Raw genomic sequence first — 27,410 nt, 5'->3', positions numbered from 1 at the left:
TGGGTTGAATTGGGTCTTCCTAAAAGATGTTGAAGTTCTAATCCCCAGTACCTATGAATGTGGCCTTATTTGGATATAGTGGTATTGAAGATGATCAATTTAAGATGAGGTCATTAGGGTGGGCCCCTAATCCAGTCTGACTGGTAACCTTATTAAAAGGGGACATTTGGACCCACAGACACAGACACAGGGAGATGGCCATGAGAAGACTGGAGTTATGTTGCCAACAGTGAAGAAACACCAGAGATTGTCAGCAAACCCCCAGAAGCTAGGAGAAAAGCATGGAAAAGATGCTTCCTCACAGCTCTCAGAAGGAAACAACCTTGCCAAAACCTTGATTTTAGGTCTCTAGCCTCCAGAATATGAGACAATACATTTCTGTTTTTTTAAGCCACCCAGTTTGTGGTACTTTGTTACAGCTGCCCTGGCAAACTAGTTTACATACTTCACTCATTTCCTCAACTGCAAAACTGGAACCATAATAATAGTTCTATGTGCTGGGCTCCATTCTAAACACGTTACACAGATTATCTCATGTAGTCATCCTAGTATCCCTCTGATACAGGGTACTACTACCATCTCCACGTTATAGATGAGAAAGCTGTGGAACAGGGAGTAACTTGCTCAAGGTCACATGGTAAATACGTAAGATAAGAATATATCCTTCACAAGACTATTGGGAAGCCTTCACGAGACTGCGGGTGTGGATGTGATAGCACTTTGTAAATAGTAAAGCATTTTACCCGTGTTAGAATCTCTGTGGATTCAGGATTCCCCCGCACCCCCCCCCCCCCCCCATCTCTATCCTTTCTCTTCCTACGGGATACTTCCTTCCTTCGGCGGCAAGGGGTCGCTGCGCTGCGTGGGCGCTGACGTTCCTTCTAGCCCGCTGCGCTGGCTGCTCGTTGGTACCTATAAATGGCAGCGACCGGCTCAGCCGGGCATCAGTCCACCGCCGCCGGCGCTGAGGCCGGCGCAGGAAGTAGGAGTGGGACTAGACGCGGAGCAGCTGGAGCTGGGCCGGGGCCGCAAGGAGGGGCGTGCTGCAGCTGGCCCACCGCGAGCCACTCCCTGCCCTCGCCGAGGCGCTCTCCCGCCAGGCCGCCTGCCTCCGCCTTCCTCCTCCCTCCATTTCCCCGGAATCTCAGCCAGGCGCGCCTGCACCCCGACGCTTTTCTGGGTGGGGAAGCTCCCGACCGCTTTCCGGCTTCACTCCTTCTTCGCAGCCTGGGCTCCCAGACCCCGTCTTCTTTTCCTGGACTGGGTTCCACCGCCTTCTGTCCCCTTCCTTTAGCTCAGGCTCCCTGCCCCTTCCCTTAGTCGAGTCCCCCTCTCTCTCCTCAGTCACTTTCCTCAGCCGAGGGTCCCAGCCTCCCCTCTTCCTTTTCCTTGCCGGGGGTCCAACTTCCTCTGTCCCTTCCTGTGTCCCAAGGTGTAGTGTAGTCTCTCCCCCTCTCTCCTTTTCCCTGGCCTGGAGTTCCAGACCTTTTGATCTCCTGTGGTCTTTCCTGGGTCCCTGTCCCTCTTCCCCAGTTTGGAGTTCTAGATTCAGAACCCAGATTTCCTCCAACCCCAGAGGACTGCTTCCACAGAAGGACCTCTCTAAAACATGAACTTTTCCTAGAGACCACTCCAGCCTCTCTTCCTATCTGCTGACCCCTTGCTACCTATGTCCCAGGTCTTACTCTCACTTTGCTAAGAGTCAACGGAGCAGCAGGATGCTTCTGTGGTCTGGCATCTGTGGCCTCTCTCCACCTCGAAGTTTCCCTTCGTTGCTGGTGATGGTAGCCTTGGTGGGGCTGCTACCTGTTCTCAGGAGCCATGGCCTCCAGCTCAGCCCCACTGCCAGCACCATCCGAGGCTCAGAGCCACCACGGGAACGCTCAATTGGGGATGTCACCACCGCCCCACCAGAGACCACTCCCGAGAGCCACCCTGTTAACCATTCGGGCACTAAACACAGCACGAGTCGAAAGCCCTTTCCAGTCCTGGCCATCGACTACAAACATGTGCGCACACCCTTCGAGATCGCCCTCTGGATCCTGCTTGCCTGCCTCATGAAGATCGGTAAGTCCAGTTTGCTCTGATGCTTCTGCAGCCACCACACTGGTGAGCTTCTTGCCCCATCCTTGCCACTTGAGGCTGCCCAGGAGTAAGGGTCTGGATGCCTAGAGGGTAGGCAGCCTCCATCCTGCCATCTAGGCCCTTCTCAGACTTGGGTTCTGTGGTTTGAGGCCTCCCAAGATTGAAGCCAGCATCCTGCATGGGAAAGAGGGGGATTAGAGCGTGGGATGCTTCTGATACTGGGTATTTTCAGCAAGGCTTCCAAGACTGGCAAGTCTCCTCTGGTTGGGCCAGACCCCAAGGGGAGCCAGGCACCCAGCTGTGTGTAAGGCAGAGACAAGTGACTTCCAGCAAGTGGCACATTCTGCTCTGTCAACAGCAACCAGTGCAATTACACGCTTCATGGGAGAGTGTCCCAGGATGGAGTATATTTCTACTTGGCCTGTTTAAGGAGTTTTAGTATCGCGGGGTACCTGCGTGCTGGGGACCTAGAATTGTGGTGAAACACAAGGGATCCCCACATTTTCACCTTCCTTTATCCCGGGAATATTATTTGTCAGCTTTGCCTGCCCAGGCTGGTCGGGAGCCCCTGAGTCAATTTCCAACCCAGAAATGCCATTCCTTAGGCAGTTTATGGACAGGGGGCCCTGAAAATTTCTGAAGTCTGTTTTGGGGGTGGAGAAGGTTGAAGATTGGTCTGGCCCCAGCTCACCTCCAGGTTAGCACCCACCCGGCCGAGTCTCAAGGTACTGCCTGGGTTGGCCAGTCATGTTGGCCTGCTGCTTAACCAAGTGGAAGAGGGACAGGTAGAGGGGCTTGGGATGTTCTGATCTGAAGAGACTTTGAAATGATCTTTTTGGGAGGAGGAGACAGAAAAGGGGTTCCCTTCCAAAAGATTGTCTCCCTGCTGGGCCTGAGCACTCTCTTCTGCTGGGTGATGGATGGAGCTCACGGGGGCCTGCATAACCCAGGAGTCCCTGGAAGTGTGTCCAGGGGGGCTTTGAGAGCTGCCTTTGCTTGTTTAGTCCCAGCTAGCCTGTAGAAGGCATGGGACGCTGCCGGTTTGGGTTTGGGGAGTTTGTGACTCTTGGCAGGAAGCCTTGCAGCTTTCCCAAGGACATGCAGGAGCTGAGCGGTGATGCTGGGCTGGTAGGAGGCAGGCTCTGGGACATGCTGCAGGAGGGCACCCTTTTTGATAGAGCCACGAGCCGGCTTCCTGGTGCGGGGCTTGGGTGCTGTGACAGTAGCAGGGCCTATACATGGACCTGGGCCACTGGCATCTGTACCTTGATGGCAGTCAGCTTCCTGACATCGAGGACTGGGCAAGGGGAGCCATTTGTATTGATTCTGACAAATTCATGACCTTGAATAAGCTGAGGCCTTTTTCTGCAAGTCTCGCCCACCTGTGAAACTGGCAAGGATCTGTAAATTTGACCACATCAATTGAGTCATTAAACCTGTGTCTTAATTTGTAGTAAGCAACTGAAGTGACCGGGATGTGTCATTTGCTTGTGTGAGACCAGGAAGAGACCTCACACGCATTGTCTATAAATCACCCTCCTCTCTCCAGCCCCCTCACCTCCCAACCACACCTGATATTGTGTTAGGGCATCGGGGGCCAATACACACGTGCAGGTCTCAGTGACTTCTGGTGGAACAATAGCATGACCACAAAAATCCTACTTTGGGCAAGCAGGAGTTTGTCCCTGCAGGCCTGATACCTCTAGTTCTAATGGGGTCAGGCTTGGCCTGCTTTGTCCCCACCAGAGCCTGTAACAGAGACCCTGGGTAGCTGGAGAACAGACATGGTGCCACGGCAAGGGTATCAGTCCAGAAGTTAGGAAACTTGGCTTCTCGCCCCACCTCCCTCTGTGACCTTGGGCCAGTTACGCATTTCCACCTGTCAGTCGATCTTTGTGACCCCTTCCGTGTCTGCCGTTTCTGCCATTTCATTGACTTGGGTAACCCTGGCATGTTACTCAGCCTCGGGCCTCAGTTTCCCCATTGTAAAAGGAGGCTGGATATGATCTCAGAAGGCCTTTGCAGTTCCAAAATTCTGTGTCTCTGGCTTAGAAGGACATTTTTCTGCCTATGAGAACAGAGGAGCCCTAGCATCTGGCCATCCCAGGGGAGAAAGTAGAGAGAAAGGTGACTGAAAGATCTCAAGTGTCCCTGTTAAGGTGGCAAAAGTGAAAGCCCATTTTTTTCCTTTACCTTTGTGGTGCAGAATTGAAGTTAGATAAGGGTTCCATCACTCTGCCACTTACCCTCTCTGAGCCTCAGTTTCCTTATGTATCAAATGGGGGAAATAAGAGTATCTAGCCATAGTGCTGCTGATGTGACTGACGTTGACATAAATTAAAGCACATAAAGCTGACTTTGTACCCACAGGAAGCACTCAGTGAGTGACATCTGCCCCTGTTGGTATTTTAACCACCTAAGGCAAATGCGTGCTTACTTAGCCTCCTACGTTCTTTCTCTGAGGCCAGAGGATTACAAATCATCTCTCAACCCTAGGATGCCACGGGGTGTCTTTCCTTAAGGGTCCAGGGTTTTGGGTGTGTCCTACTGACTTCGTTCTTCCTTTCGCTTAAGCTGCCCCTGGAGCTGGTCCTGGTGGGAGGAAAGATGGCACCAGCTGACTTAGGGGATAGGGTGGGGGACGGAGGCTATGCTTCCTCTGCCCAAGAACCCAGGAGTTGGTTTTGGGGTCTTGCCTATTCTCTCAGTGCCCCAGCGTGGGTAGGAGCTATGTTGGAGCCCTCATTCTGTCATCTGTGGCAGCTGCTTCCCTTGCAAGATACCCCTCCTTTAAGACTAGAAGGTGCGGTGTGCGCTTCTCATTCCCGCCCTAATCATTGAGCAGAGCCTCAGGTAGACACTGTCAGAGGTGGGTGTGGGAGGGGTGGAGCTAGAGCTGACGGACTGATTCTGTGGGTGCCATTAGGCAAGCCACTTCCCTTCTCTGGGCCTTTTTTCTCTCTCTGACAGTCAGGCATTCTTGCTTTTTCCTTGGTGGGGAGGAGCTTGTGGTATGAGAGGGGAGTAAACTACTAGGAGAACCGAGAATGACCCCAACTAAGCCTTAGGTTAGGTCTCTTCCCCACCCCCACCCCACACTGTGACTTGGACCCTGCATAAATTCTGCTTTGTCCCCAGTTCACCTGGCTGCCAGTCCAGGGCTTGTTCCAAGGGAGAGCCTCACTGTAACCCAGCTCACCGCTGGCACCTACTCTGTTTGTTTGCCCATATCCCTGACCTGGAACTCCTGGCAGAGGCCTGGGAGCCCATAAAGCAGGTATTCATCTTGTTTCCTGACCACAGACAAAAAAAAGCCTTCCTTTGTCTCTTCACATCTTATAGCTTGTTTTGGTCTTTGCAAGGTGTATCCTGCCATTTCCTCCTAGGACACGTCTGAGTAGGGAAGAATGGGGGTTATTATTGCCCACTTCGCATGCGTGGATATCAGCAACTGGCTTCCTGTACAAATAAGACTATTTAGAACCCGCCTTTCCCACTTCTCAGGAGAGAGGAACAACTAACTGAAAGGTCACCTTGAAACTGTCTCAAGAAGCCCAGATGGGACTCTCAAAAAAGAAAGAAGTGACCTTTTTCTCTTTGGAAAAATAGCTGACTGATTACAGGACAGTAGGAGGGGAGGTCAGCTAGGGACTGGGAGGAAGCCTTCAGGTAGGACATGTGTCTCCAGAAGTGCCCGGGCACGTGGGGGGCCTTGGTTGGTCATGTTGCCTAGACTTCATTTAGCTGAGCACCCACGAGGCACTCCCATCCTCTCAGCTCTGGTAGGAAGGAAAGACATGGTCAGAAAGCCTGGGCTCTGCCCCCGCCCCTCGATCCCTGTGTGACCATGGGCCAGGGATCCCGTCCCTCTGAACCTGATGTGCCTCATCCATAAGGTGATGTGCTATCTTGGCCTTCTAGGTCTCTATCTTCTAAGACCAGTGTAGAGATTGGACATGGGAATGCCCAGCATCGTGCCCAGCTTGCTGTGACAGCTTTCAGGGCCTATTCAGATTCCACCCCTTTGGGCGGTCTTCCCAGCCCACTCCAGCCCACAGCAGTTGCTTTCACTTCTCTCCCTGAACCCGTCTCCCTTATTGTTTATCCACAATTTTGGCATTAGGCCTAGCCTGCCCTGTGACATCTCTTCTGTTGTGTGTGTGTGTGTGTGTGTGTGTGTGTGTGTGTGTGTGTTTTAATAAGCATTACCATTTATTGAGTATCCACAGAGTAGTGTCAGGCACTTTATAAAAGTGATCTCATTTAATCCCTACTAAAATCATAGGAGAAAAAGGCTGCCTCTGTTTGGCGGATGAGGAAACAGCTCAAAGAGGTTATCTGCTGTGATGCTGAATTGCTGTTTATTTTCTGTTTGAGTCTTGGCATAGCCTCCTCGAGGGGTGCAGCTACATTGTCTGTCCCTCACATTCTCCTCGGCAGATGCACACAGCCCTGCACTGAGTAGGTGCTCAGCTCACTACACCTGCGCTGGGGAATTGTAGGACTCCCCCTAGGGGCTGGGCAGATGTCAACGGTGGGAGCCCTCTCCCTGCCCTGAGAAAGCTGTAGGGGTTCTGTGCCAGCTCTGGGCCCATCCTCTGTCCCTGTGAGTCCAGCTGGGTGCACCTGAACCCTGCAGTCAGGCTGAGCCTATCCCTCGCCTTTGGGAGTGACCCTGCCTGCCCTCTCGGTGGTCTGAGCAGAGCTTGCTTTTCCCTGCTTGGGCGGGAGGGGTGACAGTTAAAGGGTGGTTTCCTTTAACCAGCAGGGAGTGGCTAACCTTCTGATTGTGATCTCCTGCTTCTGGGCATGAAGGGTGCAGGGCTGCTTTTGGTTACTCTCAGGGGCCTAACAGGGTCCCCTGAGAGACAGCCTGTGTGTTGGGAGCAGGTGGCCCCACTTTCTTTAGCTCTCAAAGGCAGGCAGAGTTTATTGGATTGTTGGGAAAGTTGTGACGCAGTTTTGAATCGAAAAACATAGAAAAAGTATGTCATGACTTTCCCAATGACCCAATAGTAGTAATTCTCATTGGTACTGTAATTTGTTTCCAAAGTACTTGCAGGTACAGTATTTAATTCTGATTGTCTCAGTGGTCCTGTGGGCTAGAGGAGCAGGTGGCATTGATAGACCCATTTTACATCTAAGGAAACTGAGTCTCAGCTTGTGACCTGCCTGAGGTCACTTAGCAAGTAAGTGGCAAAGGACACATCCCTGGACTTCTAACCCAAGGCCCCATCCTCTTTCCTGCCCGGCTGACATTCGGGGTCATTGTGAGCATCAAGTGGAACCAGAGATCCAAAGGGCCCCCGAGGAGAGCAAATGACCAGACAGACACATGCGCGTTGGTAACCAATGTGAATGGTCTTCAGGAGGAGGAACACCAGTTCTTCCTGCCGGAGGGAGGGGCAGAAAGAGCAGCGTGATCTTCAGTCCAGGTCAGTTCAAGCTGGAGTTCTTATCCACCCCTCAAACACACCTGTATGTCCATGAAGGAGGGAGTGTGAGGGATGACCTCAGCCGGGGGACCTCTCATTCTCAGAGCCCTCTCTGTGAAGCAGCCAAACTTTGAAATGCAGGGCTTTTTCTTTCCCTGGAAGTATTGTATTATAGGCCCTCTGAGAGGAGAAAGGAGAGGCAGAGAAGTCGTTTACAACAGAAAACATGCTGGATGGGTGGGAGGGGGCAGGTCAAGAGACCTGAGATCTGGTTTTAGTTCTTTACTGCCTAGCTGTGTGACCTTAGGCAAGGCACAATCTCTCTGAGTCCCTGTTTCCTAATGTATAATATTGTGTTAAATATTTGTTCATTATATTAGCTCCCACTTACTAAGCTCCTGTTTCCAAGACTGTGTCAGGTACTTGCACAGCTATAAAACATTGGGATTTAAGCCCAGATCTGTCTGACTTAGGAGCCCATGTTCTTTTTATCATCATGCCCAGACTTCCTTTCAGTTCGGAAGTTTTATTTTTTTTTTAATAATCATTTTGAACAGGGAAGGTTGAAAGGTTTTATTTAGTATTTCAAGGCCTGGCTGCTCTCTCTGGATCATTTCTTGGGTTTGGGGGAAAAACTGTGATCCCCCCACCCCACCCCCAGTCCCACTGTGAAGCAAATAGCCCTTGTCAGAGGTGGCTGTCATTCAGAAATACAGGAGGGACTGGGAACTCTAGCTGAGGGGCCACAGGCTTCCTTTGGGAATGCCAGCCTGTCCACAGCTGGTGGGTCCGCCTCCTTTCCCCTCCCCCCTCCTGCCTTTCCTTCCGTGGTGGGAGAGAAGGCTCACTCAGCAAACCCAGGACCCAGGTTATTCCTGAGTCATCCATCGCCTGTGTGGGCCTCATTTTGCAGCACTCACCTCCCCCTGCAAATGTCTGAGTCAGACATGTCTCCCCAAGGTTGTCTGCACACACCGCACTGGGCCAAACCGTCTCTTTAGAGGCTGATAAACATCAACTGATACTTTAAGGCAGCCCGTGATTATACGTGGGTATTTTTAATCGTATGGGCTAATCTAATTTTAACTGAACTTAAGTATTGGATTGGGCCTGCATCAGTGGGCTGCCCCCCTTCCCTGGGATCATGCTGACTTCATTTTCTTCCCCCTAAAGCTCATCCAACATGCAGGGTCAGTTTGGGGGTCTGTTAGGCCAGACCTGACCCCTGAGTTCTAATACTGACTTGCTGAAAATCTGGAGTTCCCCAAATTATCCCAGCAAGCTCTTTCCTAAAAAGATGTGTCCTTAAGCAGCTCTGAATGAGGCTCAGAATGAGAAATGCTGTTCCTTCCCGGGCCCCCTTCCCGGTCCCTTGGGGGGACACTTACCTCTAAGCCCAGATTGGCCCTTCCACAGTGGCTCTCAGCCTGTTTGAGACCAGGCCACTGAAGGTGGAGAGGTGACATCACAACTGTGTGTCAGGCAGAGCCCACAAGCTCATCAAAATAATAAATAGCTAACACTTACATAGCCCTTGCCCCGTGCCAGGCAAAATTCACAAAGGCTGTGTCTTGGAGCTGGCCTGCCAGGACTGAGAGCAGCTAATTAATTCGTCTGGTCGAGCTGGGGTCGAAGAGGCAGGTCAGCTGAAATCAGCCCTCAGCATTTAACTTGTGGCCCATCCAGGAACCAAGAAGATTGAAACCCTGGCTCTGGAGAAAATGGTTGATCCGTGTGGAGGGCGGATTCCTGGCAGAAGCAAAGTTCTGAGGGAATAATCAACCCCTGGGGATAGGGATGGTTAGGGAAGAAGGCTTCTCAGAAGAGGCGGAACTTGAGCCAATCTCGAAGGATGGAGAGGAATTAGATAAGCAGGCAGGGCAGAGAGAGATATTCTTAGTACAGATTCCCACAAGAATGTAAGCCCCTTGAGGACAGAACCTTTGTTTTCTTATCTGTGTCTGGCACAGAGTGAGGGCTCCTAAATATTTGGGGGATGAAAGAGTGCCTGACTGACTTCCAGGTAGAGATAGGGTCCATGTGAAGCCTTTGGGCACACAGAAACCAGTTTGACTGCTCAGAGAGGAGAGAGAGCAAGGGTTGGAGAGGCCCGTTGCCAGACTGAGTGCCAGGCCAGGGAGTTGAACTGAGCTGGGAAAGGGCCGCAGTGACGCTCTAGGCATCAGCTCATGCATGCGGAAGTGGTGCCGCTGCTGCTGCCTGCCTGCCTTCCCTCCTGGCCTCCCTCAGCTTGGCTCTAATGGAGGGTCTTGCAAGGGCATCCTTTCTGGGCTGGGTGGGGTCTCTCTGGGAACCTGGCTGGGTCTGTTTGGCCTGCCCTTGATTTGTGTAAGTAAAAGCAAGATACCAGAGCTTCCTCAGGGAGCTGCTGAGAGCTCTAATTGAATTAAGCTTTTCCCGGGAAGATTCCTCAAGCCATCAACCACACTGTGACTGTGAATTAATGAGACCAGTAGCCATAAACCACACAAGAAGACAATCTTGTTAATTTATAGTTGTACCTGGACAGCCTGACGTATGGCTTCTTTTCGTTTTTATGTGTGTGTGGGGAGTGGGCTGGGGCCAGAATCTCCTTTCTGTGGCAGATTTATTTTGTATAATATGAATAAATAAAACATGTTTATGGTAAAAAGAAAAAACAAACAAGCAAACAAAAATCAAACCCAGCAATACAGAAGGGTTTTAAGGTGCAAAGTAAAAGTCTACCTTCTCACCTCTCTCGCCACCCTCACTGTCATACTCCCCAGAACTTACCACTGTTAACTTTCCTGTGTATCTTTTCAGAAATTCGCTATGCATATATGAGTGTGGGAGTGTGAAGGTAGATTTAGTTTTCATAAAGCCGTTTGTGTAAAGGGAAATTGCTCTAAGCTGGGAATCGGGGACCTGGGTCCTGGTCTTGGCTCTGCCTCTTTTGTACATACTGACCTTTGGTCTGACCTTTAGTAAGTCATTTTGCCACCCCAGGACTTTCCAGCAGGAAAGGCAGTGTGGTGGTGGTGGTGGTGGGGGGGTTGTTCTGGTGAGACCTGGGCGGACTGGGAGAACTATGAGGCCCTCAGAAGGGTTCTCCACAGCCCCATCCTTTAGGGGATGGGCCACTGCTGTCATGAGCCCTGGCTTCAAAGCACAGAACCCTCAAGTGCAGGCCCATGGTCATCTCCAACTCCAGATCAGGGTTACAGGGTTAAATGAATGGGTCTTCAGAGAGCCCGCTGTCTTACTGGGGAAGTAAGGCACCACCCAAGGGAGAAAGCACAGGTGGGAAATTGTGTGGCTCAGGCTGGGATGCTGAGGGAGGAGGTACTTAACGGGATGAATGGGGTTTGCCTGAGGAACTGCAGACTCCTAGGCAAGGGGAACGGACCCAGTTAGAATAAGTAAGCTGTGTCCTGGGAGAAGAGAAGGGAAAATGTAGAGAAATGCTTCTCTGGATTGGGGAGCAAAGCAGCTGCAGCCGGCCCCCTCTGCCCTGTGCAGGGAGGGAAAGCACTGGGTTTCTTCTGCCCCCTGGCTCTGCTGGGTTTCCCCGGTAAGCCCAGCTTATATGCTAGGGGGTAACTCAGGCCCCTGCTCTTTTCCTAAAGTGGCTACGGCCCCAACACACCCCAGGTTCTGTTAGGGAAAGTAGCTACCTTTGAGGTAACAGAAACAAGGGGTTGCCTCTGAAGGGGACGGGCTTTGAAGGTACCTTGCCAGGTAGCCCTGGTTGACCTGTGCTGTTTCCTGAACCGAGGGCTTACATCTCCAGCTCTCACTTTGCTTCTGGGAGTGAAAGGAGAGAATATTATTCTACCTCTAGAATATTAGAGGTAGAAAAAACCTGGTCATAGCCTGTGGCCCCAGGGCCCAGAGGGAAAATAAAGATATTTTGACCCAGTCCTCTCATTTTCCAGTTGAGGCCCAGAGAGGATGTGCTCAGAGCCACACATGAATCAGTGACAGAGAGAGGTTGTTCCCTGCTCTGCTAACTAACCCAGAGCTCTCTAGGCAGTAAGAGCTAGACCAACAGGAGGGGCTGTGGTCTTTGGCCTAGATGTTGGTATTTAAGCATTGGTAACTCTCCAGTGGGCCTTTTAAGCCTAAGGAAGGGCAGCTTCCTGCTGGAGTGTCTATCAGAGAGCTGTTCCTGGAACGGAAACCATTTTGCCTTGGCTACACAGGTTTTTACAGGAGAACCAAGTTCAAGGCTCGCGACCCTGAGCCAACCTAGAGGCTCCTGCCCGCACCCATCAAGTTCCTCAGGCCTTTGTACTCCATCACAAGCCAACGTTGAGCCTGGGTGCTGTGCTTTTTATAGCATCTCTGCCATCAAACCAGGGAATGAGATCTCCTGGGTCCTGGGCCAGGGCCCACAGGAATCTGGATGCTGTACCAGGTAGGCAGGTTGCCAGCGTGAGGCGGAGCCAGCTCACCTAGCTGAGCACAGCCCCAGACTCAAGTTACAGCTCAGTGGGGGAGGGGAGCAAACACCCTTCCCCACCCTTCTGGGCCTGCCTGGCTGGTGGAACTAGCAGAGATGCATGAGAACTGCTGTCTTAAGAAGCTCAGGGACTGGTCTGAGAAATGCGATATAGGTGCAGAACAGCCAGGCAGTAGAAAGCGGGTGTGATTTGAGGCACAGATGGAGTTCTGTAAGGGTTTAGAGGAGGCAGAAAGCCCTCACCTGGGAGGACTGGGGAGGGGGAGGGTTTGTGGAGGTGACTGTTGAACTGGGCCTTGAAGGATAGGTAGGACTAGATGAGATGCTTGCGTGAAACGGGCCGCACTGGGCACAGCCAGGAGCTTCTCCTTGGGCAGGACCTTTGGATTACTGAGCAGCGTCCCAGAGTAGCTCGTTCCCTTTGGAAACAGGGTGGTTAGGAACACAGGCTTTGCAGCTTGACAGACCTGGGTTCAAATCTCAGCACTGCCGGTTTGTAGCACCATGACTTTGGGCAAATCACTTCCCCTCTTTGAGTCTCAATTTGCTCATCCGCAACGTGGCAGGGAGAAGTACCCTTGTTTAGATGAGTGGCACAGAGTTTGGCACATTCTGAACCCAATAAATGGTGGCATTTAGGAGTCCCTCTAGGATTCAGGAGGGAGAGAAATACTGGCTTGTTTTCTCTGACTCCTAAGTCTTCCAGCAACTGAATAATAATTCAGCAAGACTGATTGATGCCCTGGTGCATGTCCTGTGCTGTGCCAAGCGCAGGGGTGAGGTGGCTGTGGATAGATATTTCTCTTTTTAATGAGTACATTCCTAAGGTGGGCAGAGCACTTTCCAGCACACATCAGGAAACTGTGGGGAGATGCTGTTACTCCCCTTTTTACAAATGAGGAAACTGAGGCCCAGAGAGGTCAGATGACTTGCCTAGGGTCATATGGCCTGACTGGCACAGCTAAAGCCAGACCCTGGGCTTCCCATTCCAAGTTCTGTGCTATTTCTCCCACTTAACAGTCATTTTACCACCTAGCTGGAGTAGCAAGACTTATCACTTGAAACACTTAATGAGCAAAGCACGATTTTGTATGACAACCTGATGTGCAGCTATAAAAGCACGAAATTTTGCAGAATAAATGATCGCTTTTAAAATAGACCCAGCTAGGATGAGGAGTGAAGGGAGCTGTGCCAGTGTTAAGGGTAGAAGGCTCTGCCACTTTGCAGCTGCATCAACCTGTCTGAGCCTCAGTTTCCCCAGTCAAAGGGGTAATGTCTTTGAAGCCCCAAGCACATCGTAAGTTCTCAGAAATGGGAGTTGCCACTATCCCAGTAGCATTAAAGGAAGAGGAGATGAAAGTGGAGTCTAGCAGTGGAAGATGATTTGAAGTATGTGGGCTGGAGGACTGCGGGGTAGGGCCGAATGTCACCAGGGCTGGTGGGACCACGAGCAAAAGTGTATGAGATGGTTGTGAGTTGGGAGAAGGGGAGACATACCCTCAGCAAACACTGATAAATGCTGTGCTGCAGGTGGAAAGATGAATAAATATAATCCCAGCCTCACAGGAAAGGCTGACAGGTAAATAGGCACTTGGGATGTGCTGTGAAGTGCCACAGCAGGGGCCCACAGAGCTGTGGGTGCGGGGGAGGAGTTGGGTGTGGGGCAGATCAGAGAAAGCTTCCCAGAGCTTTAAGCTGAGGCTTGAAGGTTAAGCAGGAGTTTGCTGGGCTTGCATGGAGAAAGGTGCAGAGACGTGAATAAATGCAAAGCCATAGATAACGCAGAGAGAGCCACTGACCTTTGCTTTTGAGACCCCTTGGGGCATTCTTCTCCCCTTCCACCTCACACCCAGGCATACTTCACCCACCTGCCTGGCTGGGCACAGAAGCTGAGCGTCTCTGTGGGGCAGTGAGCCCCAGGAGCAGGTAGGTGGCAAGGAGGGAGCAACCCTTGACCGAGACCTACTGAGAGCCTGGCCTTGTGCTGAGTGCTCCACATAGCACGTTGTTGTCTTGGTGTCACGACAACCTCGAGGGGTGCGAGTTGTGGTATCTGCCTTTATTCAGCTTACAGCTACTTCTTCAGAAGAGGAGCGGAGGTGGCAGATCATGTGAGGGTCACAACCCCAGCCGCTGCTGTGAGCAGTGGGCGTGAGTGGGCACCCGAGAAGAGGCCCAGCAAGCTAGGGTTTGGGTCTGGGCTGCAGTCAGTGAGAAATGAGATTGGTAGGTAGGCCTGGCTGGATTCCCGAGCATCTGGAACTCCAGCCAGAGGGACGGAGACTCAGCCAGGGCTTCTCAGCCTGGTGGAAAGCATGGCTCCACAGGTTGAATGCTTGCCTCTTCATTTCATTTCCATTCCTGCTCTCCCTGTCCTAGCCTAACCAGGGCGACTCCAGTGGCCTCCTGAGTGGTCTCCTGGCTCCATCCACTTCCCTCTGCCTGTAATCAGTTCTCTACAGAGCAGCCAGAAGAATCATTTAGAAATGTAAACCAGAACTTGGATCCCCCCTGCTGAAAAAACCTTTCCAGTTGCTTCCTGATGAACTTGGGTAAAGTCCAGGGGAGGTGTGACCTACACTCCTCTCTACTCCACTCCCTGCTGCTCTTTCTCTGACTCTACTCACAGCAGCCTTCCCGGGTTCCTCACACACACTGAGCCTTGCGAAGCCTGTTCCTCCATGTGGTCACTGTGCTTGCTTTCCCCAGCCTAGAAGATTGCCCGTATACCCCCGGCTCCCTCATTCAGGCCCTGGATCAAATATGCCTCCAGAGAGGCCCCCCTGGCCACCCAGTCTAACATGTAGCACACTCACCCCCAGCCTCTCACCCCCGCCATGTCAGACACTACCTGGGTGCTAAGGACACAGCCAGGAGCAAGACGAGGAGGCTGCCAATGTGAGGGGCACTCATTCCAGTGTGGGGTGAAGAGTGGACACAACAATGCCAGGTAGCATTGAGTGTCCTGAAGAAAATTGCTATGAGAGAGACATGCTACTTTGGATGGTCAGTGGAAGCCTCTCGAAGGAGGTGGCTTTTGAGCTGAGCAAATGACAGGGAGCTGCCTTTCAAAGACCAGGGGACCTAAGGAGGGTGTGTTCAAGGAACCTGGAGTGGAGTAGAGAGGGAAGCGGGATAGACGATGGAAAGAAAGGCAGAGGCCAGATCACGTTGGGCCTGTGGACCTTGAGTTAGACGTTGATTGGATTCTAGGTGCTGTGTGGCACCATTGCAGGCTTTGAGCAGGAAGATGTGGTCTAACCTGGGGAGGGGTGTGCAGAGCAGCTTAGGAGTCAGAGATGGAGAGTTGGCTCTGGCTTTGGGCTGGCCACAGAGCAAAGCAGGCCCCTGGCCCACAGCTACTCGCCTGGGTATGTGAGAGCATCAACAGCGAAGCTTCCTGGGCCGGCCGAGTGGCGCGATGGTTAAGAACTGGCTTGGGACCCCAGAGGGCCCCGGTTCGGATCCCACATATGAGGGCCAGTGACACTGCCCTCTACTGCTAAGATGCTGAACAACAGCTCAACCTGGAGCTGGGCTGCCATGAGTCACCGGCGATGGCATAGGCTGCAGCCCCTGTGGCAGTGGGTTGCCGTGGGCTACTGTATGTAGCCAGCAGCCGCAGTGAGCGGCCAACAGCCGCAGTGAGCAGCCGTCCAGAAGCCAGCGACTGATCTGCCTCGCCCGGGAAGAGCGCAATGATGGTGCCAACTTGGGCCAGTGAAGCAACGTCCTCCGCAACTAGACTGAAGAACAAAATGACAGCAACTTGTCTGTTCCCCTTCCCCCAATTCCCCAGCACTGTTCCCCTCCCCCCAATTCCCCAATAAAAATCTTTAAAAAAAAGAGAACGAAGCTTCCTAACAGGTACCTCTGGCCAGGCCAGAGTGGAGCGGAAGCTCTGGCCTGGGAGCTGGTCCCGGGGAGGGGTGAACAGGAAGCAGGAGGGAATGAGGGCACATGGGGAAGGGAGGGGCTGAGTGGGTGCCAGGCTCTGCTGGACTCTTGTCCCCATTGCCCAGCCCCAGAGCCTGCAGGCAGGCAGTCACCAGACCTGTCATGTGGGAGGCGTGGCACTGCCGAGCACCAGGGCCCTGACATGCTTGTTCGGGTTCAAACCTATGGTCCTGTGTAGCCTGGGGAGTTGTCAGGCCTGGAAAGCGCCGGCCTAGAGGCAGAGAATCAGACCTTCTTGTTGGGAGGGATCCTAGAGACAGAGTTAGGAGTCCAGGAGTTATAATGGAAAAGACAGGGGGGTTGGGGCTCAGAAGGCCTGGACTTGACTCCTGGCTCTTGCGCCTGATATGCAGAGTTGTGGAGGTTCGGCGACAGTGCCGTGGAGAGCACCGAGCAGCAAGGGCTCGTAAATGTTTGGTGAACAGCGACGGAGCCTGGCCCAACCCCCTCATCTCACAGAGGAGGAAGCAGAAGGCCGGAGCGGAAATGACTTGCCCACAGGCCATAGTGGGTGGTGGCAGAGCTGGGGGTTAGTTGAGGTCTCCCAGCCCTTAGCTCAGAGCTCTTCTATGATGGTGTAAGTGGGTCTTTGTTTCCCACACATCTCTCTCTGGAACAGCCCCCTGTTCCTCCCAGAGGTGAGGTGGCTGCTCCTGGGTGTCCCACCTTCTCTTCAGCTCACCTGTGAGCACCTACTATGTGTTGGCACAGCTGTGTAGGAGGAAGCTCCCACCCCTGCGGCGCTGACAGTTCTATGTGGGAGATAGACGTGTAAACAGCTAAAACACAAGGCAGGCTGAAGTGACACAGGGAGGCAGCACAATGCAGCGTGGGTCCTGGCGGCAGACGGCTCTAGGTTCTGGCTCTGCCACTTGAAATGTAGTGGTGACAAGGCCCCAGCCTCCTTAGGGACAGATCTGGAAGGCCTCTGATTCAATGCAGATGAGCATGGACTCTTCCCTGTAGTGGCGGGAACTGCAGAGGTTTTTTTTTGGGGGGGGAGGCGTCACCATAACTGGCCTGTGTTGAGAACAAAGGCTGTCCTGGAAGGTGGAAAGGGACTAAATGAAGTTTGCCCGGTGTTCTTGGCTCTGGGCATTTTCTGCCTCCTCTCTCCGTGGGTAATTATCCTTCTTAAGAAACTGATCAGATAGGAAACTGCAGGAAATGGATTGGGACAAGGATTGTGTAGGAGTTGGAGGGAGATGGAGAGGATGTAGCAGGAGAGGGGACACGTGCCAAGCAGCGGGAGGTGGCTCCCTTGGGAGGGGGAGGGAGGGAGCTTGGGCAGTCTGGGAATTTAAAGCCTAGTGTGGGCAGCTCTAGGGGAGCCAGGTTCTTCAGAGCTCCTCTCCTCCTGGTCCCTGGTGGGTCAGAGGGGTAAGAGTGACTGGCAGGGTCCGACTGTTCTGAGTCACCAGGAGCTGGGGTCCTAGTGGGAAAGTGTGAGGCAGTGTGACCAAGCGGCCCGAGCACTCAGCCAGGTGTCAGAGCTGCACCCAGACCCAGCTGTGCTGCTCAGCTGTCCTACTTCTGAAATTCCATAATTGTGGGCCAGGGCCTCTTACGGCAAGTGGGTGTACAGGGGATGCCCTCTCCTGGTGGAGAGCACTGCCCCCATCTTAGCTCCCAGCAGGCCCAGAGCTTTAGTTGTGGGTCTGGCCTCTGCTCCCCTTGGCCTTGCCAGTTAAACAGCAGCTGTCGGTGTGCTGAGGCTTCCGGGGAGCCCGGCCCCACGTGACTGACCACAGTGACCAGTGATTAGCAAGGAGGAGCGAGTAGGTCCCCACCTTTGCTCCTGTGCAGGCACCCAGATGGTGGAGATTCAAGGCATCCTTTGGCAAAGTCAGGGGTCAGTATAGCCTGGTGGCTTAAGGTCATCACAGCCCAACAGACCTGGCTTTGAATCCCAGTTTCATTACCAGCCAGCCATATGACCTCAGGCTGAGTATTTAACCCGTGAGTGTCGTTTTTCTGGAGATAATTCTCCCCTGCATGTTTTTGGGTTTTTTTTAAACACCCCCCCCACTCTATTTATAATTGAGAAATAACATACACACGCGTACATACAGTGGAGTGCACTAATCTTAAGGTGTGCAGCTCCTTGATTATTTATAAATGTTAGCATCCATGTTAACTGCCACCAGTTAACCACCACTAGATCCATACAGAGGACATCTGTGTACCCCCCTAAAGTCCCTTCCTGCCCTTTCCAGCCTGTACCCCCACGCTTCCCTGAGGAAACCACTGTTCTGACGTCCGTCATCATCAGTTGGTTGTACCTGTTCTTGAACTTCACATAACTGGAATCAGACAACAGGTCTGGCTTCTTTCGCTGTACATCTCCGTGAGGTTCCTCTTTGTTGTCACATGTACCAGAGATGTGTTCTTTCCATTGCTGTGTGGCATTGCCTTGGGTGAAGACATCACAGTTGAGTCATTCTCCTGTTGATGGGCATTTGGGTTGATTCCCTTTTTGGACAATTATGAAGAAAGCTACTATGAACATTCTTACATTCCACAGAGTTTTTGTAAAAATTAAATGAGATAATCTATTACAATGAAGTGTTTAATGCTGAGTTTTTACTTACGGCAGGTACTCAGAAAATGTTCCCCCTAGGTTTTTTCTTGTTCGTAAAAAGGAAGAAAAAAAATTCAAACACTACATAAGTATATAAAGAGAAAAACACAGGTCATATTATCCCTTTCACTCCCCTGCTCCTCAAGCTAATCGCTCTTCACAGCTCAGTGTACCTGCGTGGACTTTTCCCTGCAGTTGTGTGACATTCTTTTTCATAAAAATAGTATTCTCATAATAATCATGCTATCCGTACTCTTTTGCAACGTACTGTTTTTTCAGTAAGTCTGATCTTTTAAAAGAGTCCCATTATCTGCATGGAAGGAGCAGCGTGGAGGGGGACAGGCTGGAATGAGGCCCTGCACCTGTCCTCGGGGCCTTCCTCCCTGGCCTTGCAGGGTTGCTGTCAGGCTTCCTTCTCTGTGGAGCCCAGAATTTGGCTTCTGGAGCCCTGGGTGCAAGACCTGGCTCTGTTGCGCCCTGGCTGGGTGTGTTCTTGGGCTTAGATGCCCTGAGCTTTGGTTTTCTCATCTTTAATATAGGAGAACCCATACCCACCTCAGAGGGATGCTTGAGGCTTAAATGAGATAAAGTAGCTCAAAGCAAAATGGCAATCGATGCATACATGCTGGTTATTATGTAAAATCATGGGATGTCAAAGCTAGGGGAGGCCTCTGAGAAGCTAACCCAACTCGTTTTCTTACACATCAGGACACCGTGGCCCAGGGAAGGCTACAGAGCCAGCAAGTGGGGGAGCAAGAACCAAACCAAAGAGGGCATCCCAGCCCCGCCCCCACCCCTGGTTCCCAGCCTCCCTGGGCCAGAGCTAGCCTCTCATGTGCCCACTTTTTATCTTCAGGGACTCCCCGCTAGGGAGGAAGGACACTCCAGAAAATTTCCCAGCCCCAGTCCCTGGCCGAGGCCACAGGGGTATCTAGAACTTCCAGGCAGTGATCTGCGCCCATCATCCTCTGGCCCAAGAGGACAGGGAAGCAGGAAGGGGGGACAGAGGGGCGGGGCTTGGATGGGGAGGGACATGCTGCCTCAGTCTAGGCCACAGTGCCTTCCCTGTCTGAACTATACCCCAAACCTAGGCCCCTATCAATCCTCAGCCCCACGCAGCTCACTCCCTCTTCCTAAGAAGCCAGACTAACACCCCTGCTCCCTGTCCTCTCTGGCAAATGACGGCCTGGATTGGAGCAGACTCAGACTTCTTCTAGCTCAGTGTTCAGACCTCCTGAGCCTTAACTCTTGCAGCTTCTGTAAGAGGATAGAGAGGGGTCCTCCAGGCCTGTGAGATGATGGCCTAGGCTGAGGTCAACAGTCTGGAAACTATACCCTGACCAGCATGGGCTGGGGCCTGTGCCGCACTCCCCTAGTTCCTCCCCAGGAAGAATTTGGTGTGATAAGGTTGGCACAGTACTGGCCCAGGTGGGCCCCACTCTCCCGTGTTTAGCCACTGAAGGTAGTACCAGGCACACGGTGGCGGAAATGGCCCCTCCTGCTCCGGCCTCTCTCGGAGCCGCAGCTCATGAACGCACCCCTGGCAGTGATATCAGGGAGCCGGGCAACGCCCGCCTGGGAGTGCCCTGTTGGTCCAGGGTGGGGTTTGGGGAGAGGCTCGGAGCCCTGGTATCTGCTTTCAGGTGAGATTGTGGAGTGATCCACGTTAGAATGTCAGTGAGTGGTGATGTCGCAGAAGTCCTGCACAAAGAGCAGGAGGCACCCCTGGAGCGCCTGCCTGCATCCCCTCGGGTGGGCCTCACCTGACCCTGCAAGGGGGACGGGGTTTTCCTCATTTTGTAATGAGGACCCCGAGATCTGGAGACGTTAACTTGCTAGCCCAGGGCCACACACACAAGAAAGTGGTGGAACTGAACGCCCTTGAATCCTAGGAAGCCATATCCTAGGAATCCTAAGAGAGCCAGGGGACTGGCACTCAGGGACAGTGTCTGTTCCAGTCCATTGGTAACAACAATAGGTGTTACCATACTGAGGGCCCCAGCTTGCTCCAGTGAACATTTTGAGACCGTTGTAGTTCGGTCCATCCTCTGGAGAACTGAGAAAATAGTTATCTAGCTCATTTGCTCTGTGGTTCAGGTGGTTGTGAAACACCCTAGAGGATGAGCGCCTGTCATCTCCGAGTCAGCTCCCAGGGCTTGAACCCTGCTCGGCCTTGCCACTACCAGCTAGAAGACCTTGGGCAAATAGCCGAGGCTCTGTGAGCCTGAGGCTCCTCATCTGTGAGGTGGGTGTGCTGATGCCTCCCTCACTAGGTAGTTGTGAGGACTAAGGAGCCCTCGGTGAGTGCTGTCATCAACATCCCCGCCTCACGAGGAAGCCGGGCGACTGAGCTGATGAGAACCAGGGCCGCGGCATGTGTCCCAGGTCCCATGTGTCCTGCCCGGTGGGGCTGCTCCCCCAGCTTCTCCTGCCACAGGCATTTATGCAGGGCCCTACCCAAGAGGAAGCAGGTGCTGAGGGAGGCATTCTTGACTCCTTACTGGGCACGGGGCAGGGACTTCTATGGGTGGGTCAGCAGCAGGCAAGGCACACTCACCTCAGCACTGATGGGCTCCGAGCCTCCGGCCAGGCTCTTACGCATATCATAGCACATCTGAGCCAGATTCCGGGACCTGCTCTCTGAGGGCCAGAGCGGCACCAGGAAGCAGTTACAGGCTGTTTCCTATCGAGAAGAAGTCAGAGCTCGTCCTCTGGGATCAGGCAGTCATGGGATCAAGTACCAGGTGTGTTGCATGCTGGCTGTGTGCTATTTGGGCAAGTCCTTTAAGCTCTGAGCCTCAGTTTCTCCTCTGGAAAATGGAAGTACTGTCTACCTCATGGCATTGCTGAGGCTAAATGAGAAAGCACAGGGCTTGGTGATAATTCTCCCTTCCCGTGCTGGTGTGTAGCTGGAGGGCTGCACTGTGTCCCTCATGGCAGTGCACAGAGCAGTAAGCAAGGGCCCTGCAGGCCAGACGCAGCCCTGGGAGGCGTTCTCGGATGAGCTCCATCTCTCTTCACTAGGGCACCAGACAGATCCTGGTTCTCCTTCTGGCAGAGCACACAAAGAACCAGGGCATATTGGTTCTGCTAGGGGTCTTCGAGAGAACCAAAGGTTTAGAGTGAGTGAGTGGTTCACCCCCAAGGTCACACAGCAAGCGAGTGACAGCCTGAAGTGAACTGGGGCTCCTGCTCCCAGCACAGCAGGACCTAAAGCCAGGGCTCGAAGCTGGAGGAAGCGTGGTTGGGCTATGGCTCTGGAGTCAGACCAGCTGTAGGTCCTTGGGTAAGTCCCTTCACCTCTCTCTGCCTTAGTTTCCTCAGCTGCAAAATGATGATGGTGATACCTACGTCAGAGGACTTCTAGGAGAATCACGCAGTTAAGGTGTGCAAAGCATCACAGTCATGTGCTTGACAAAAGGTACTTTAAACAAAGGTGGGAATAGGTGAGGGGTGGCACTGTGTTTCAGGAGAGGACTGGCTTTGGGGCATGAATCCTGGGTGTGAATCCCGGCTCAGCCACCACCTTGCTGTGTGACCTCAGCCAAGTTTCTGCCCCTTTCTGGGCTTCATTCTTTGCATCTGTGAAATGGAGGGGTTGGATTGGAATGGTCTCAGAAGGCCCTGCCTCCTCTAACCTCCTGTGGCTTTTTTATTTCACTCCTCCCCCCAGATAGGCCTGATCACCCTTTGCTGTTCTTGGAGCCCTGGGTCCTCCTGGCACCAGTACCAAGGCCTGCAACTGGCCGTGTCCTCATCTTTTCTCTGCAGTGTCCTCTAAAGGGCAGCCTCCTCTGAGCATGCTCGGCTCTCTCATCCACTCAGTAGCTGTGGCTCCTAGAGGCCTGAGGTGACAGACCGTCCCCAGTGGGTAGAGAGAGGAGGCAGAGAGAGGGCCTCCATTCATTGTGCCTTGTGTCCCCTTTCTTCATGATGCTCAGCCAGCTGGGCTGGTTTCAGGAGACGCGAGAGGGAGACTTTCAGGGCATCCTCTGGAGATGGATGCCTCGGGCACCTGCTTATGGAAAGCTCTGGCCTTGCCTACCCTGCAAGCTGGTTGGAGGGACCTGCTGCTCAGGTTTCAGGGCACCTGCTTCTGTGTGGCCAGCCACATCCACAGCTGTTGTGACCTGTACTCGGGTACCCTAAAAGGAAGTTTTACAGATTTTATAGGGGAGAGGAAGCAGGTTCAGTGGGGCCCCAGAGGGCTTCTCTATCTCTCAGCCTCCCCCGCTCGCCTGCTTCAGTCGCCCTCAGCACCTCTAGAGACTCCCGCCGGTGAGGGCTGAGCCTAGAACCGACGATGGCAGGTTCTAGGGACAGGGTGCCAAGCTCTGCTTCGGAGCAGCTGCCTCAGTGTGTGGCCCAGTCTCCTGACTGGCTGCTTTCCTGGCAGCTGTGCTCTGGTGCCAGCAGGCCCTGTTTCAGCCTGGGGACTGGGGATACAGAGATAGAACTGTGCCCTTTGCCGAGCGCTTTCTTTGTCAGCCCATTACTCCTAGTACATAATCTCATCAAATTCTCAGAACAGCCCTTTGAGATAGAAATGATCATGAGCCCTCTTTTCAGATGAAGAAACTGAGACTCAGGGGATGAGTATGTGCCTAGGAGACACGGCTAGTAGATGGCAGAGCCAGAAAACCAGGCCGCCGAGTTCTCAAGACCGAGCTGCCCCTTCACACGGGACCCCTTGCCTCCCCTGACTGATGGCTGAGGTTGGTTTGAAACTTGAACAGATCCCTGAGGCAACATTACTACTTGTTTTTCCAGATGTCTTCCCTCCCAGCCATCTCACTCGGGATTTCCCAGCCTGCACGTGGCTCCGCCTCCACTGGCCCAGGCCCGGTCCCCTCTGCCTCAGTCCCCCAGAGCGCTGGCTGCCCAGCCTCTAAGAGAATCTGCCATGGTACAGGCTGCCACCTGACTGGTAGGTCTCCTCTCACTGGGGCCTGGCTGTGGGGCTGGGCCGAGACTCCAGAGTGAGCCAGGCAGTGAGTGACCTCTGCTCCAGGGGAGGGCCCAGCCCCTCTGGTGTCATGATTTGCCTGCTGTGCTCTTATGGAATCCACGTCAGGTGGCGGCCACACTGGGCCACAGAGTAGGCCAGGTCCTGGGGGGCAGACATGCTGTGCTCCCCAGGAACAGAGAGACCCCTCCAAGATGTGTCCTCTGTCCCCCTGTGTCTCCCTTGAAAGCGGAGCTGTCACAATGATCTCTGCAGCTCACTCGTGTTTGGTTTTGTTTTTCTCTGAGCGTTTTTACCTCCATTTGCTCTTCTTCCTCACAGCCACCCTGGGCAATGAGCATTGCTTATCCTCATGATAGAAAGGAAGTGAGGCCCAGAGCAGTATCATGATTTGCCAGAGATCACGGAGAAGTTCAGGTTTAGAACTGGGACAGAGCCAGCTCCCGTGGCCGCAGACCAGGGCTCTTTACACTGCCCCGTGCTGCCTTGTGCGCTCTTCCTCCGCACAGAGACTGTTCTGGGCCCAGACACTGCTTGTTGGCATGGACAGAGATGGTGAGTGTTACAGAGCCCGGCTTTGTCCAACAGCAGAGCTCGTCAGTCAGATGTCACAGGTGGAAAGCCTCTCAACACACTTCAGAAGGTGGGGAAACTGAGGCCATAGAAATGCAAAGCTTTGTTCAAATCACCTAGTGAGTTGGTGGCAGGGTCTAGACTGGAACCCAGGTCTCTGATCCTCAGGCTGGGCTTGACTCAACCCCTTCCTCTCTCTGAATGTAGCTTTCTGGTCTCTTGATGCATTTGGAGGTGGGTGGGGGAGGGCTCACCCATCCTGCTTGACTATGCAGGAGGCAGTGGCAGCTGTCCCTGGAGGCTAGAAATGGCCGTGCCCTGGACAGCCCTGCCCCACCCCAGGTGCTGAGTCCGGGGGCCTGCACCATGTCTCTTGCCTTCCTCCCCAAGATGCTTGCAGGCAGGACTTTGACTGATCCCAAGATCAGAGCCCTCTGGTGGCTCTGCCTGGCTTACCAGGTTGACTCAGAATTCCCTCTTGAGGATATTTAAGGCCTTTTTACTATCTGGCCCCGGGTGAGCACTGGACTGGGAATCAGCTGTCCTAGGTTTGTGACCCGACTCTGCTGCTACCCGTGTGATACTGGGTATCCGGACCACTCTGAATTTCTGTTTCCTCATCTGTTGCCCGCTGCCCAGGGCTTTAGTGAGTGGCAGCTTTATCCCCACCTCGGTAATTATTCCCTCTCCAGCCTTCACTTGCGCCCAGTAGAAATCCTCCACCTATGCCATGCTCGTTCTCCCTGTCCTGCCTTTCCACATGCTGCTGCTTTGCCCAGAAGACCCTCCTAGGGCCTCCCTAACCCCAGTCGTAACTTGGGGTTCAGGCCAGTTCAGCTAGTGTTCAGTGCACACGATCTGAGTGCCAGACACTGGAGATTAGGTTTAAGTCACAGGAATTCTGCCCTCGAATAGCCACACAGGCTCAACAAACAAGTCTTGATCCTTGCCGTGTGCCAGGCTCTGCTAAGTGCTGGAGAGTCGAAGATGAGCATGCCAGGGTCCCTGCCCTTGAGGAGCAGCCTGGAGGGGGAGACAACCAACTACCACACAGTGTGAGCAGACTCTCAGAGGAGGGCCACGTGTCCTGGGCTCTGCAGGACCGAATGGGACTAGTTTCTGCCCTTGGAGGTATTCAGGGAAAGCTGCTGGAGGAGCTGGCGGGGCTCTCGAGTAACCCACCCAGACAAGGTCGGGCTGTGCTCAGTGCTCTCGTATCTGTGGTCTCACGTGATCCTCACAATGACCTTGAGGTCATTGAGGCAGGAGATACTCATCTATTGAGTAGATACTGATGGTGAATCGACTGTGTGCCAGGCACAACTCTAGGTGCTAGGGTTCAACAGCGATCGTGACAGTCTGTCTTCACGGAGCTTGTGTTGTGGGTGGGGGAACCATCAGTGAGCACGTACAGACTGTCAGGAAGTGGTAAGCGCTGTGAAGGAGGATAGAGCAGGGGAAACCGATAGAGAGGCTTGGGGAAGACCTCCCCAGGAGGTGGTGTTTGAGCAGGGACCTAAAAGAAGGGTGGGGGGCCGGCCGAGTGGCTCATTGGTTAAGAGCTGGCTTGGGACGCCAGAGGGCCCCGGTTCGGATCCCACATATGAGGGCCAGTGACACTGCCCTCTACAGCTAAGATGCTGAACAACAGCTAAACTTGGAGCTGGGCTGCCGTGAGTCGCTGCGACGGCATAGGCTGCAACCCCTGATGCAGTGGGTTGCCATGGGCTACCGTGTGTAGCCAGCAGCCAGCGTGAGTGGCCAGCAGCTGCAGTGAGCGGCCGTCCAGAAGCCAGTGACTGATCTGCCTCACCCGGGAAGAGCGCAATGATGGTGCCAACTTGGGCCAGTGAAGCAACGTCCTCCGCAACTAGACTGAAGAACAAAACGACAGCAACTTGTCTGTTCCCCTTCCCCCAACTCCCCAATAAAAATCTTAAAAATATAAAATAATTAAAAGAAGGGTGGGGTGGGGATCTGCTGACCACCTGTATGCTGCAAAGTGTTTCATGCAGAGCGAACAGCAAATGCAAAGGTCCTGGGGTAGAACTGTATTTGTGTTCCAGGAAAAGCAAGGAGGCCAGTACAGCTAGAGGGCCATGAATGGAGCCAATAGGGTTTGCCGCTGGATTGGATGTAGGCTGTGAGAGAAAGGAGTCAGGATGATTCCAGGGTGGAGGGTCTGAGCAACTGAGTGGGGAGATGGGGACCATTGTAAGAGACGCAGGTTTGGAGGTGGGGAAGTGAGAGTTCAGTTCCTATGCCCTTGCCACTCTGCAGGTCCACCCCACGCGCACCCAGACACACCATCCTAAGGGTCACCCCAAGCCCACCCCTCCAGGAAGCCACCCCATCTTCTCAGGCCCACTCCAAGCTCTGTCCTCTGAGAGTCATTTTCTCTGATTAATGTCTTTCTGGCCCTTCTGAGAGGCCAGAAAGACAAAAGCCCGAGTTGAGGGGTGCCCAACACCCCTTATTCATTACCATCCCAGACACTGTGAAGCACATAAATAGACTCCATCGCTGATTGAGCTGGGAGGGGGAGCAGGGCCCCATGCCTCCCTGAGCATCTGTTCTCTCTCCCCGACCCAGCAGCCCTGCCTGAGGTTTCTTCTCCCTTTGCAGCTCCTCCCTCCTGTGTAGCAGCCGAAAATGGGGCACCTGATTCGTTTTCTGCAGGGCTTGTTATCCTGGAAACGGTAGAATTTCTCTCTGTGCTGCTTTCCTGCTGCCGCCTCTCTATACTCCACCTCTCTAAGTATGATGATATCGCACGCAAGTTCAAGTTATATATAATAGATTTAATTCATTGTTAGGCTTCTAAGCTAAGTGACTTTCAACTGGAAGAGACACCAGGAACAATAAGTGTTTGATATACTCAATTCTGCAAAATTTGCATTTTGCAAACTCTATCCTACCCCCCAAAAGAAAAAGAAAAGAAAAACCTGGCTTTCCCATAGCTCTAGAGTTTCTGGAAATGGAACCTCTCTTATCAAGCCTCTTGTTGCTTCCCCTACTCCAAGTGTGGGGCAGACTGGTGCTTGGAGCTCCTGCTACCGTCTGTAAGAGTCAGGAGTCAGGGACAAGACCAGGGAGGGGGGTGGGTGAGGGAGGGGAGAGCCCCAGCTGAGGAGCTCCACACCTGGGGCCCCAGAAAAGGAAAGGGATGGTGGCTTGAAACAAGACTAATCCCAGGTTCTTTTCCAGCTCAAGCATTCTGTGCTTTTATTCAGCCCATCCACCCTCACGGTGACCTCACGGTGAAATTCAGGAAGCCAAGAAGAGCCTCCTTTGCAAGGGATGTGGTTTAGATTTTTCTGATGCCAGTGGCACTGCAGGGTCAAGTGAAGGCGCAGAGAGAGTAGAAAC

At 53.2% G+C, this 27,410-nt stretch overlaps 1 protein-coding gene across 1 annotated transcript in view; it reads left to right on the top strand.

Annotated features, from left to right (window-relative positions):
- The first annotated feature begins 928 nt into the window (after positions 1 to 928).
- The window catches only part of SLC9A1 (solute carrier family 9 member A1), a 49,023-nt gene continuing 22,541 nt past the window's right edge, over positions 929 to 27,410 (top strand). The window contains exon 1 of the mRNA XM_019650177.1: positions 929 to 2,067. Coding sequence (XP_019505722.1) covers positions 1,719 to 2,067 — 349 coding nt within the window. The 5' untranslated portion in view covers positions 929 to 1,718. The remainder of the gene's footprint in view (positions 2,068 to 27,410) is intronic.

This window comes from Hipposideros armiger, unplaced genomic scaffold (genome assembly GCF_001890085.2).
Source record: "Hipposideros armiger isolate ML-2016 unplaced genomic scaffold, ASM189008v1 scaffold_138, whole genome shotgun sequence".
Taxonomy (NCBI): Eukaryota; Metazoa; Chordata; class Mammalia; order Chiroptera; family Hipposideridae; genus Hipposideros; species Hipposideros armiger.
This window is presented reverse-complemented; position numbering and strand designations above follow the sequence as displayed.